At 45.2% G+C, this 13,429-nt stretch overlaps 1 protein-coding gene across 2 annotated transcripts in view; it reads left to right on the top strand.

Annotated features, from left to right (window-relative positions):
- The first annotated feature begins 5,193 nt into the window (after positions 1–5,193).
- FDFT1 (farnesyl-diphosphate farnesyltransferase 1) overlaps positions 5,194–13,429 on the top strand; it is a 35,918-nt gene continuing 27,682 nt past the window's right edge. Inside the window, exon 1 of one of the 2 annotated variants that reach the window (XM_082403581.1) lies at positions 5,194–5,387. In XM_082403581.1, the coding sequence (XP_082259707.1) occupies positions 5,289–5,387 (99 nt within the window). In that variant the 5' untranslated portion in view covers positions 5,194–5,288. The remainder of the gene's footprint in view (positions 5,388–13,429) is intronic. The other variant, XM_082403578.1, reaches the window with a different exon arrangement.

Here is a 13,429-nt window from a genome sequence, read left to right as displayed (position 1 = left end):
GTTGGTTGGATGGATCCATTTAAAAGGAGCAGGTCAGGGAGAAGGGTGCACATGCGCCCTTACACCTGTCTGTGTGAAGTCACCGGGAGTTGTCCACAGCGGGGAAAGCCACCTTATGGCAGGCATCAGCGCAGGGCCAAGATGGTACCCAGACAGGCCATTTCCCGTAAGTCAGCATCTGCCGGGGTCTGGAGTACAAGAGGGGGAGGGCTGGACAGGCGTCACAGCCTGCGTGCGGGTGGACACCCACTGCGATCGGTAGGAACGGGGAAATGCTGTTGCAGTTGCTGAGAAAAGCAGCGACAGGACTAGAGACAGCCGTGGGTGTGGAAAGAAGAAGAGATGGGAGGGTCACCATGGTGATGGGCTCATACGCATCATCTGACTGGATGTGGGAACGAGGGAGGGAGGGGGCTGAGAGCTGGAGGAAGCTGCCCCCGCCTCGCCATTGAGACAGAGAGTCACGGGAGCTGAGCAGGTTCCGTGAGGAGACAGACCCTGAGTGCTGAGCTTGAGGCACCTGCACCCAAGTGGGGGGACAACACAGCCAGGAAATGGGCCCGGCTCCCCGCAAGTGCAGGCTTGCAGGTATGGATTTGGGAGCTTTCCTCAGAGCTGAGGGTCGGTTCGAGAAGGTTAACAAGGCGATCATGCGGCATGAGAAGGATGGAGATCACAGGGGAACCTTAGAAGGTCTTTTGTTCAAGGGGCAAGAGAAGACAAGCCAATGGAAAATCAGATAAAACAGGAGGAAGGAACTTCGGGGGGCAGCCAGTGGTGCACACGTCGGAGAAGAGGCCTTCGAGTTTGACGGTTGGTCAAATTTGAGGTCATGACCTCAATTTGGTCGAATTTGAGGTCGTGACCTTAAAGAGCCATTTGTGCGGAGTGGCAGCCGGTCTGCAGGGGCTGAGGACTGGGTGGGAGCCCAGGGGGCAGTGAGTGTGCTCTGCTCTTCAAGAAGGTTGTCCTTGAGGGACGTCCCTGGTGGTCCAGTGGTTAAAACTACGAGCTCCCAATGCAGGGGGCCCAGGTTCAATCCCTGGTCAGGGAATTAGATCCCACGTGCATGCTGCAGCTAAGAGCCCACATGCCACAACTTAAAAAAAAAAAAGATCCAGCGTGCCGCAACTAAGACCTGGCGCAGCCAAATAAATAAATATTTATTTTAAAAAAGGTTGTCCTTGAAAGAAATGAGAAAGGGGGTCAGGGAGGGAGAGTGATGAAAGGATGGATGTGATGTGAGGATTCGTGTGTGATCAGGTGAGGGGAAAACCAGGAGGGAGAGAGACACCAGCGCCAGCACTTAGAGATGCCTGGGCTCCGGTGGGGAAAGAAAAGTAGACCCAGAGAAAACCAGCTGGCACAGAGTAGGAGTGGGGAGGTTTGTAACAGCTACGAGGGGAAGTTAGAGCCGCTTAGGGCTCAAGGGAAGGTTATAGAGCCATACTAGAGACCAGAGTAGTCGCTCCGTTTCCCAACTTTGTCCAGCAGTCTCCAGTAGCTTAGGGTCAAAAACAAAGAGGGTTGCTGGATGAACCCACAGTTGAAGGTCGTCAGGGTATGAACAGTAGAAGGCCAAGAGGGCAAAGGAGAATCCTTATTTTATTAAGTTGTTTAAAATTATTTTTAAAAATACATCAAAAGATTCAAGCCATACAAAAGATGATAGAGCAAGACATGGAAGAATAACCCTCAGTCTCCTCTGTCTTCTTGGGAGCTGACTTATCATTTCTCTGACTTCAGTCTGTGTTGGGGAAAACAGCAGCACCTAGCAGTTGAGTTGTAAAGGCAGACGGCCGCACCATGAGTTCCGCATCGGAACTGCACAGACTGGGCTCCGCATGGAAGCAGCGGGGACGCGGAAACGTGGATTGCCAGCGGAAAGCACAGCTGCTGCAGCCCTCTGCGAGGTTATCGTTCGTCCTGGCAGGAGGCTCTTGGCAGAAAGTCTCAAGTTAGTTCTGCAAAGGGGAAAGGCAGGGATAGCAGAGGGACTGAATGAGGGTTAAGAGAAGAGGATGGTGGTACAGAGCCTACAGGGCTGGCGAGGTGAACAGTGGGAATGACTCCTGTGGCCTGCGTCCCTGTTGGACGTAAGGAAAGGCTGCAGTTGAGGGATGGGGTACAGAGTCAGCGAGTCCCGGTTGCACTTAGAAGAGAGAGAGGTGAGGCATTTGGACTCAGCAGATTCCAGGGTAAAGAGTTACTTATGAGCTGGAGTTTCATGATAACTGACGTAAAAAACTTGCAATTTTGTGTGAGGTTTCAGTGGCCTTAGCCATCTAATAAATATTTTTTAATGCCTCCTAAATGCTAGCTCTGGGAATACAATGATAAACAAGACAAGAAAACTTCTGTACTAGTAGGAGGAGGCCGGCTTGTTACAACAGAGTGTTAGAAGCATTTTAGTAGGTTATTGTGAAGTGCTTTTTTGGGGGGGGTGGGCGGGGAGATTGGATAAGTGACTGCCTGTCTGTGTTCTAAAAGTTCCAGTACAGTCCCTATTTCAAGCCCTGATATTTAATAAGAAGTAATGGAGACTTCTTAAGTGGCAAGTACTGTGCCAGGTGCCCTGTTTAGACACGGTCCCTGACCTTGAGGGGTTCAAGGTGAGGTGAAGAGTCAGACAAGGGATGATTAGCGTACAGAAAATTCAGGATGAAAGTGACCACTGAACATCAATGAAGTACTGAGGTTTGTGGAAATACCACCAAAATAAGAATAAGCAAGCGAGGCCCTTTATTCAGAGCTTGCTATAGCAAGGGCATCAGCCCCCATCACTTGCATGTGGCAGAAACTCAGAGGCAGGCAGGGAGTGGGAAGGATTTTATCTTGAAAGGCATTTCCTTCGTGCAATTTAAAATTGAAAGAAGGGATTTTTTTTACGGGGTCCTTTTAACAGGCAGGGGAGTGCTAAAACTCTTAGCTTTATGTCTTCTGGCCAAAAGCAGTATGCAAGTAGAGATATAAAGTTATAACTTGACAGAGTTTTAAAAAGGACCAAACATCAGATACAATGAAAAGAAATTGTAGGTAAATGAGTCAGTTCTCAGTGAAGCTCCCTTCAGTCTGTTTTTCTGTGTTGCCAGACTGGACTCATGGAACCAAAGTCTAGAAGCCCACAGGGCCTCACCTTAAGCTAATTAAAATCATAATACCTTATAAAATAAAATTGAAAGACTGAGATTACTCGAGATTACTCAAACTGTTACACTGGAATGGATGGAGAGAGAGAGATGGGAAACTGACTTTTAACAGTTTGAGAGAGAAGGTGGGGCTTGAACCTCGATGGAGCAGAGAGGAGAGATTAAGAGGAGGGATGTTTGTTTCTTGGATTCCAGAGAATTGATGAATGACTCACAAAGGGCAGGTGTAGGGAGAGCAAGGAGGAGTTAGGGATGACATTTGGATCTTATAATTAGGCAACTGGGAGGCTGTTAACTGCCATTCGCAGGAGAAGCAGTCTCAATGGGAGAGAGATTCCAGTTAGGGCAATGTTCAGTTTGCAATGCTGAAGGGACATCAAAGAGTTGCACTGTTCTGGAGGCTTGGGGGTATGTGAGCAAACAAAACAAAAGGTCTGTCGTCATTGAACTTACATTCTAGCAAGGAGAAACAGACACTAAACATCGTAAGTGAACTATTTTATATCAGAACGTGATCAGTACTGAGACAGGCTGCGACCTGAGACCCTTTACTGTAGTTTTGCACCTGGACAAATGAGCAACAATACAAAGAAACTATAAGGGACTAAAAATAACTGCCTGCGTGGGCAGTTGGGGCAAATTATCAACAATAAGATACAAAAAGACCAAAACCCAACTGGCACTTCTGAGGTGCCAGGAACAAAAGCAGGTACTACATGATCCCTGCACACAGTACCACCAAAGGGGTGGGCAGACCACCGAAGCCACCCCTCCGGCCCCACCCACCACCCACTGATCTGCCTCTACCTTCCCATTTAAGGGACAAGCTCGCCCCCCTTCAGAGAGTGAGCAAGGGAACCTGTTACTTGTCTTCACTCCCTGGAGTCCCAGTAACACCTTGCCTGAATTCCTGATCTGGCTTCATCAATTTCTACTGACTAAAGAGTCCAAAGACCTTAGTAACAATAGGACGGGAAGAACTAGAGCAGGCTGGGGCGTCAGCAGTGCTGAGGGCGGGGCAAGCTGTAGTATAAAACAGTGTGATGGGGCGGGCCTAAATGAGAAGGTGAGAGTTCAGCAAAGACTTGAAGGAGGTGAACGAGTTAGCCAACTGCATATCCGGGGGCAAAAATATTGCAGGAAGAATGAAGTGTAGACAACAAGTCCTGGGGCCAAGGAGGGAGGGATTGAAAATGCAGGTGAGAGAGGTAATGGGGATGGAGGACTATTCGTGCAGAGCTTTTAGACCCTCGTGGGGACTTTGGCTTTTACCGAGTGAAATGGACAGATATTGCAGGGTTTTTAGGCAGTGATCTGAGCTGCCTTTATTTTTAAAAGGATCACTGATTGCGGTGTTAAAGTAGATTTGGGGGTTGGGGTAGCACGTATTTTTCCAGGGCTTGTGAGAGCTCTAGGATCGAGATAAAAATTAACACATCACCCTTTGATAGGCCGTAGAAACGCTTCAGATCCTTTTTTGGGACTAAATTTACGTGCTCGGAAGCCTCAGGCTGATTGCACCCACTGGAGGCGCGGCTGTGAGCCAAGCGCGTCCCGGAAGAGCTAATCTGCCTGGCAAGACAAACACGTGGAGGGCTTAGCGGGCTCTGGCCCGCTGGGCTCTCAGCGAAAGCCGGGCCGGAACGAGCCTCCCACGCACTGAGCTCCGCCTCGGGGGGCCTTCTCAAAGTCTGGGTTCGCTCCTTCAGCCCCACACTGGGAAAGCAGAGGAAAACGAAGGCCCGCCTCCATTAGGAGCACCAATCCCGCTCGCCTGCCTCTTTCTCTTCCTCCAATTAGCTTCTAGAATGTGGTCCTCACGCCAGACACATCCCACCGCCGATTGGCCGGCATCTTGCTGGTGCGAGCGGCCTTGGCCAATCAGCGCCCGTCAGTCCACCCCGCGAGCCCGCGGGCAGCGGCGCGAGCGACTGAGGCCCGTTGAAGTTGGTGGGGAAGTGGGCGTGGCGCCGCAGCGCTGGGCTCGCCTCCGCCGCGCTGGGCCCGCCTCCGCCGCGCTGGGCCCGCCTCCACCCCGCCCCCCCCTCCGCCTAATCTTTCTTTGGTTGCGGGTAGGGGCCAGCCCAAGGTATCCGCGAGGTGAGCTCCGAGGTCCGACGGTTCGCCGCCGCCGCCAGCATGGAGTTCGTGAAGTGCTTGGGGCACCCCGAGGAGTTCTACAACCTGCTGCGCTTCCAGATGGGGGGCCGGCAGAAGGTGATACCCAAGATGGACCAGGTGGGCCGAGCATCCCTGCATTCCGTCGGAGCGGGGAGGCTGCGCGCGAGCGCCGGCTTCTGGGCCTGGCCGGCAGGGCCCAGAATCGCGGGACAGGGTTGCGGCCAGCGGGTGCCAGACGCCTCGGGCTCCCTCCTTCCCTCGGGGGAGCAGACCGCTGACCCCTGTCAGGCGGCCCCACCCTCCCAGCCTGGTTCCCCTCTCCTTAATCAGATGTCGGGCCCGGCTGCCCTTGGTCTCCTAGGCATCCGCCCACATCCGCAAGTTGTCTTGCTGCCTAAAATGTTTCTGTTCGTTCACAACCTTGGTTTTTAAGTAGTTTTGCTTCATATTGCGTTCTGTCCCTGAGATTGATGTTTTTCTGGGTTCTAATATGTGGGTTACAAAACTGAGACTGCATGGGTAGATTAAGTGGGAGAGGACGTGTGAAAGAATTTTGTGAACATAACGAGCTATGCAAATGTTGTCACGAATACCTTTTCCGGAATGAAACCTTATTCATCCTTCCAGTTTTCAGTTACATCACCTCCATAAGCTTCTCCCCCTTTCCTGCAGTCTCATCAGTCCCTTCTTCCTCAGTGCTCCCTGAGGTTTTTAGAACACTTGTCTACTCTTGCAAGTTCTTATTAATTTTCCCTATGTCTGTCGATTAGCTACCCTGTTGGCTGCTTGAAGGCCAGACTTGGTTTTATTTATATTTCATCTTCCTCACTCCTGTATCCTTTGTTAAATGAATGCTTACAAAGGTATTTATTCCAACAAGAAAATCATTAAGTGATTATTGAATGAATGGACACATTCAACTGAATTAGTGGGGTTATATCAAACGTTCTAAATTCTTTTCCCCAATGGAAATAACACAAATACCGTCCTGTGTTTAAATATACTCTTAGTTGTTGTCCTTTATTAAAACACTTTAATTTCCCATCAGAAAGAAAAGTTTTCCCTTTGTCTTATAACTCAGAATCCTTCTCATCGTTCAAGGTCTGGCTTCTGTGAATGCCACCTCTGTTGACCATTCAGCAGATATTTATTAAACATCTGTTCCACTTTAGGCTTTATAATGGGTGCAGAAGGGCAGGATAACATGTATAGACAAATAAGACACCCAAAGAGCTCATTGTCTTGTCAGGTCGATAAAATGTTATAAAATTGTTCATAGAAAGCTTAGGAAGTCACCATAACAAGATGCCCTTTAATGTTAACCTGTGACCCTCCCTCGACCATTTTCTCTAGCACTGTTTTACCTTATATCAGTCCCATAGTCTTGTATTGTGGTTATTTGTCTATGGGTTTTATGTTCCCAAAGTCCCTTTCAGATTTAAAATTCTATGTTTGATTCTGGACTTTAAGCTATTTGAAAATGGGAGTCTTGTTTGATGTACCTTTAGTGAATTAATGAACAAAAGGTGGATGCAGTGCCCTCAAGATACCTCTAGGTTTTTAAACAAGAGAAACTTAAGTATCTGTGGCAGAATATAGTAAATGCCATAAGGAAATTCACAGAAGGGAAAAATCACCTCTGGCTGGGATAGGGGATTAATCTTTTGAGAGATGCCTAAAGGAAATACAGCCTTAAATTTCTCCTGTGCCTTGATCAATAGATATTTGTTTAATTAGGAAATTCTGGCTAAGAGTTCTTACTTGGCCCTTTCCTGAAATTATTTGCAGATATTTATATTACTGTATATTTGTGTGTTTTTGGGGGAAAAGAATTCTGTTCACTGTTATCAGATGCTTCCAGGGATCTGTGACCCAAAACAGAAAAATAGTCACTGCTTTACAATCCAGGATATACAGTTTCCTGAACACCTCCTGTGACAGGTAATTCACTACCTCTGGAGACCGCCCATCTCCAGACAGTTCTGGTTTTTAGGAGGTGTTATCTTACAATGAGGGAGGGAGCCTGATTCCTCCAGCTCCATTTTTCTTTCTCAAGATTGCTTTGGCTATTCAGGGTCTTTTGTGTTTCCATACAAATTGTAAAATTTTTTGTTCTAGTTCTGTGAAAAATGCCATTGGTATTTGATAGGGATTGCATTGAATCTGTCGATTGCTTTGTGTAGTATAGTCATTTTCACAATATTGAGTCTTCCAGTCCAAGAACATGGTATATCTCTTCATCTGTTTATGTCATCTTTGATTTCTTTAATCAGTGTTCTACAGTTTTCTGAGGACAGATCTTTTGCCTCCTTAGGTAGGTTTGTTCCTAGGTATTTTATTCTTTTTGTTGCAGTGGTAAATGGGATTGTTTCCTTAATTTCTCTTTCTGCCCTTTCGTTGTTAGTGTATAGGAATGGAAGAGGTTTCTGTGTATTAATTTTGTATTCTGCAACTTTACCAGATTCATAGATTAGCTCTAGTAGTTTTCTGGTGGTATCTTTAGGATTTTCTCTGGATAGTATCATGTCATCTGCAAACAGTGACAGTTTTACTTCTTTTCCAATTTGTATTCCTTTTATATTTTTTTCTTGTCTGATTGCCGTGGCTAGAACTTCCAAAACTATGTTGAATAATAGTGGCGAGAGTGGACATCCTTGTCTTTTTCCCGATCTTAGAGGAAATGGTTTCAGTTTTTCACCATTGAGAATGATGTTTTCTGTGAGTTTGTCGTATATGGCCTTTATTATGTCGAGGTAAGTTCCATCTGTTCCTACTTTCTGGAAGGTTTTTATCATAAATGGGTGTTGAATTTTGTCGAAAGCTTTTTCTGCATCTATTGAGATGATCAAATGGTTTTTATTCTTCAATCTGTTAATATGGTGTATCACATTGATTGATTTGCATATATTGAAGAATCCTTGCATCCCTGGAATAAATCCCACTTGATCATGGTGTATGATCCTTTTAATCTGTTGTTGGATTCTGTTTGCTAGTATTTTGTTGAGGATTTTTACATCTATTTTCATCAGTGATATTGACCTGTAATTTTCTTTTTTTGTGATATCATTGTCTGGTTTTGGTATCAGGGTGATGGTAGCCTCATAGAATGAGTTTGGGAGGGTTCCACCCTCTGCAATTTTTTGGAAGAGTTTGAGAAGGATAGGTGTTAGCTCTTCTCTAAATGTTTGATAGAATTCACCTGTGAAGCCATCTGGTCCTGGACTTCTATTTGCTGGAAGATTTTTAATCACAGTTTCAATTTCATTACTTGTGATTGGTCTGTTCATATTTTCTATTTCTTCTTGGTTCAGTCTTGAAAGGTTGTACTTGTCTAAGAATTTGTCCATTTCATCCAGGTTGTCCATTTTATTGGCATAGAGTTGCTTGTAGTAGTCTCTTAGAATGCTTTGCATTTCTGTGGTGTCTGTTGTAACTTCTCCTTTTTCATTTCTAATTTTACTGATTTGAGTGCTCTCCCTTTTTTTCTTGATGAGTCTGGCTAAAGGTTTATCAATTTTGTTTATCTTCTCAAAGAACCAGCTTTTAGTTTTATTGATCTTTGCTATTGTTTTCTTTGTTTCTATTTCATTTATTTCTGCTATGATCTTTATGATTTCTTTCCTTCTACTAACTTTGGGTTTTGTTTGTTCTTTCTCTAGCTGCTTTAGGTGTAAGGTTAGGTTGTTTATTTGAGATTTTTCTTGTTTCTTGAGGTAGGATTGTATTGCTATAAACTTCCCTCTTAGAACTGCTTTTCCTGCATCCCATAGGTTTCGGGTTGTCGTGTTTTCATTGTCATTTGTTTCTAGGTATTTTTTTATTTCCTCTTTAATTTCTTCAGTGATCTCTTGGTTATTTAGTAGCATATTGTTTAGCCTCCATGTGTTTGTATTTTTTACAATTTTTTTCCTGTAATTGATTTCTAATCTCATGGTGTTGTGGTTTGAAAAGATACTTGATACGATTCCAGTTTTCTTAAATTTACCGAGGCTTGATTTGTGACCCAAGATGTGATCTATCCTGGAGAATGTTCTGTGAGTACTTGAGAGGAAAGTGTATCCTGCCACTTTAATTATATAAATATCAATTAAGTCTGTTTGGTTCATTGACTTTTTTAGTCAGTCTCACCATGCTGTGGACTTAGAATCGTGGTCAGCCCAGATCCCTTCAAGGTCTGTTCTTCCATCTTGATGCCCTCCTGAAAGACGTTTTAAACGTAGATCTTTACCTTTTAGGTAAAGGATGTCATAATAATGGCTAACATTTATTGCGCTTTTACTGTGTGCCCAGTGCCTCCTAATGTGTATTATTTAAACCTTCCAGTAACCCTGTGAGGAAGCTATTATTATTTTCCCTGTTTTTATAGATGAAGAAACAGGCACAGAGAGGTTAGTTATTGCCTGAGGTCCCACAGCTGTTCACTGGTGGAGACCACCTTTGACCCTGGCAGTCTGAGTCCAGAGCTCACTCTCTTGACCCCATCATGCTGCTGGTCATTAAGGTGATGGGCCAGAGAGTCATATTAAGCAGAGGGTCGTCCAGATTCAGCTAAAAGCTGAACACGCTTTGTATGATGGACACAGACTGGAAACTGTGTATCCTCAGTCGGTTCCCAGCCTGATGGAGAGCAGGTGTACAAAAGATACCTAGGAAGTGCCAAGTCATCTTAAGTACATTGAGATTTCAGGAAATTTTAGTGAAGTAGAACTGTTTTACAGTGAAAAGTTTTTAGGAAACACAGAAGTGCTTTGCAAAGTGTAGGGCCTTGAAAAGAGGTATTAGATTTAGATTAGTGGGGGAGGATCCTCTGTGGGGAATGCCAGTATGAGCCAAGTCATGTAGGTAGGACTAAGCACAGTGTGTGTGGCTGGAATTGAGTGCAAAGTGCAGTGGGTGCACGTGGGAGTCCAGGCACTGAGCTGTATTCCGTGAAGCAGGCCATGGTCAAATGCACCTGTGGCACTATGAAAGCAGTATTTTTGGAACAGTAGTTTGGCAGGTGAATGGAATTAGGGGATTAAACTGTGAGAATAATCAAATTAATAACGATAATAGTAATATTAATAGACAGCATTTATTGAGTTCTGTGTTCCAGGCACTGGCGAAGCTCTTGAAGTCTGTTATCTCAATGTTATCAGTTAGCTTTCGTTGGGTAACCACCCCAAAACTGAGTGGCTTAATTCTGGAGACTGGATGCACAACAGTGTGACTTAACACTCCTGAAGTGCACGCTCACAAATGGTCAAGATGGTCAATTTCATGTTATGTATATTTTACCACAGTTAAAAAACCAAACTCAGTGACTTAAAATAACAATTGTTATTTAGTTCACAGTTCTCTTGGAGAGCTGGGGAGTTCTGGTCTGGGCCAACTTGAGTGATTTCTACTGGGTTTGCTCAGCTGGCTGGTTGGCATGTGGCTGGACCATCTGATTAACAGGCTGTAGGCTGGAGCGTTGAGGGGAGGTTGGGCCCTGTGTGTCTCATCCAGCAGGCTAGCCTGGGGACTCTCCGCTCTTGACTGGAATCATGCAAACCCCAGTGTGCACGCACTCGTCCGCTTTCTGCTTGACTCACAGTTGCTACTGTCTTGTTGTCCAAAAAAAGTCACAAGGGGAGCCCAGATGCGAAGAGGTGGAGATAGACTCCACCTCCTGATGGGAAGAGCCACAAACTTTATGGCCATTTTGTAACTTACCATACTTAGTCGATCTTGACAACAACACTAAAGAGATAAGTGCTATTATTACTGCCATTTTACAGATTAGGAAACTGTAGCATAAAGGAGTTGAATTTGGAAGCTCTCAAGTGGTGGTTCCATGATGCCATCCCTGGCCTGTCTGAAGACCTTCATGCTTCCACTCTGGAGGCCACCCAGAATAAAGAGCACAGGCTTTGACTGGCCCCAGAGAGCGATCACATTCCAGTGCTGTCACGTGTGCACCAGACACATCACAGGCACACAGCAATTTCTGGCTTCTGTCTGCCCTTCCCAATTCTGTTGTGCACTTCCTCCCTCCCTCCCTCCCTCCCTCCTTCCTATCCTTCCTATATTCGTTTAACAAACATCTGGCCACTGGTTGTGTGCTTGATATTGTTCTAGGTGCTGGGATAAAACAGTGAACCAAATAGGTGAAGACCTTGCTTTTGCTAATCGTACATTCTAATAGAAGAGAGAGAGAAGGAAAAAAAAGCAAATATACAGTATTTCAGGTGAGGAGAAGTACTACAAAGAAAATGATAGTAGGGCAAGGGAGCTGAGTTTCTGAGGTCAGGGGACACAATTTATAGGGTTGTGATTTGGGTCCAGAGATTTCTCTGTGTCACATTTTCTTCTCTATGAAATGAGACTTGGAAAAAATGGTAGCTTTGGATACCTCTAGAGAGGCGAATGGGTGGCCACAGTAAGGGGTAGGGGTAAGACTTTTCACAGTATAATCTTTTTAATTTTTTAAGAAGTGAGACCTGGGCTATTCCCTCTCCTAGCTCTAAGAATTGATGAGCAATGCAGTACAGTATTATTTTGTTAGTTGTAGTTTTCCTGAGCCGTTTTTAACCCCCATGAACCATTTTTTAAAAATAGCTGAGTATACCTCTAGTTAGAGGAAACATAGGAAAAACCATTTTCCTTCACTTAACATTATCTTAGTTTCTCTCTTAGAAACAAAGAAGCTGGGGGAATAAATTTACACTTAGCAGACATGGAGGGCTGAGATTATTTCAGTCACTGAAGGATTTGGCTGTAGGAGTTCAGGGTTCCCTAAATTGACTTATCCTGAATTTTTAGGAGTATATCAGTAAATCTGGCATCATACTGCCACCTGCAAGTTGTGTGACATCACTAAGAGAGCACATAATGGAAAAACTCGGTGTTTTGTAATCATGCAGTTCTGGCTTCTATCAAGTCTAAATCCTATTACTTAGACTAATGTCTATGAAGTTTAATCCTGACTCTATTCCTTTTGGTGACTTAACCTCCAGCAACAGGTTCTTCCTCCGTAAAATAGAGACAGTGGATCACAATCTGTCAATCACAATTTCCCAACTCCAAAATGGTCTGAAAACAAAGAGGTTTTTAATAAGTCTGGCTCAAGGTCACTTGGCAGTACAGTGTGCTCTGATATATAATAAAGTGACCCCACTTAGTATAACTATTCAAATGTTTTACTGAAGAAGTGGCGATAATCAGTACAGGGATCCATTCCACAATGACAGGCTGTATGTGCATTTCATTGCCTGTCTTCTAAAACATTACAGATTCTGAATTCTGCTACACATCTGGCCACGGAGACCTTGGGTGGATTGCACGTCTGTATCGTGTCATCTTTAAAAGGTTGCATAATGTTTGTATTGTGCTTGGCATGTAGTAGCGGCCCAGTAAGTGGTAGTTATTACTCTTGCTGTTACGTAACTTCATTTCTCAAGTTTGTGGGGTTTTCCCTCCCTTCTGAGGGAGCCTGTGTTACTTAATCTGAATGGAAGGCCGTGGGGAGGGTTGGTCGCCGTCCACCTGTGGAACTGTCTTTCAGGTGGAGCCCCAGTCGTGGGAGGACAGTCCTGCACTTCTCACCCCTGCACACTCTTCCTCTCAATGCCTTTCATCCCTGTTTTCTCTCACTGGAGAGTTCTTGTGAGCACGCCCATCTCAGACAGCAAAGAAGAACATCAGGAGGCTCTAGGGATGGGCCACAGTAGCTTTAGCTTTTTCTTTTTTTTTTTACTTTTTTCCCCTTAGCTCATGGGAAGCAAGCAGTGGAAATTTAACAGTGGTGTTTTCCATAGTGTGTTTCATAGTTATATCTCCCTGTATCTTCTTGGCAATTTGAGGAAATTATTGTTACAGAATGAGGTATTGACACAAATAGGTGCCAGGAAAAAAGAATGACGGGGTAAGGAGATGCGAAGTGATTTCGTGACCTCGCTCCAGTGGTTAAGAACCCCCCTGCCAATGCAGGGGACATGGGTTCGAGCCCTGGTCCGGGAAGATCCCACATGCCGCAGAGCAACTAAGCCCGTGAGCCACAACTGCTGAGGCTGTGCTCTGGACCCTGTGAGCCACAACTACTGAGTCCACGTGCCACAGCTACTGAAGCCTGCGCACCTAGAGCCCATGCTCCACAACAAGAGAAGCCACCGCAATGAGGAGCCCGTGCACCGCAA

Source organism: Balaenoptera borealis, assembly GCF_965194805.1.
Source record: "Balaenoptera borealis genome assembly, chromosome: 8".
NCBI lineage: Eukaryota > Metazoa > Chordata > Mammalia > Artiodactyla > Balaenopteridae > Balaenoptera > Balaenoptera borealis.
Note: the sequence above shows the minus strand (reverse complement) of the source record. Positions and strands in the feature narration are given on the sequence as shown.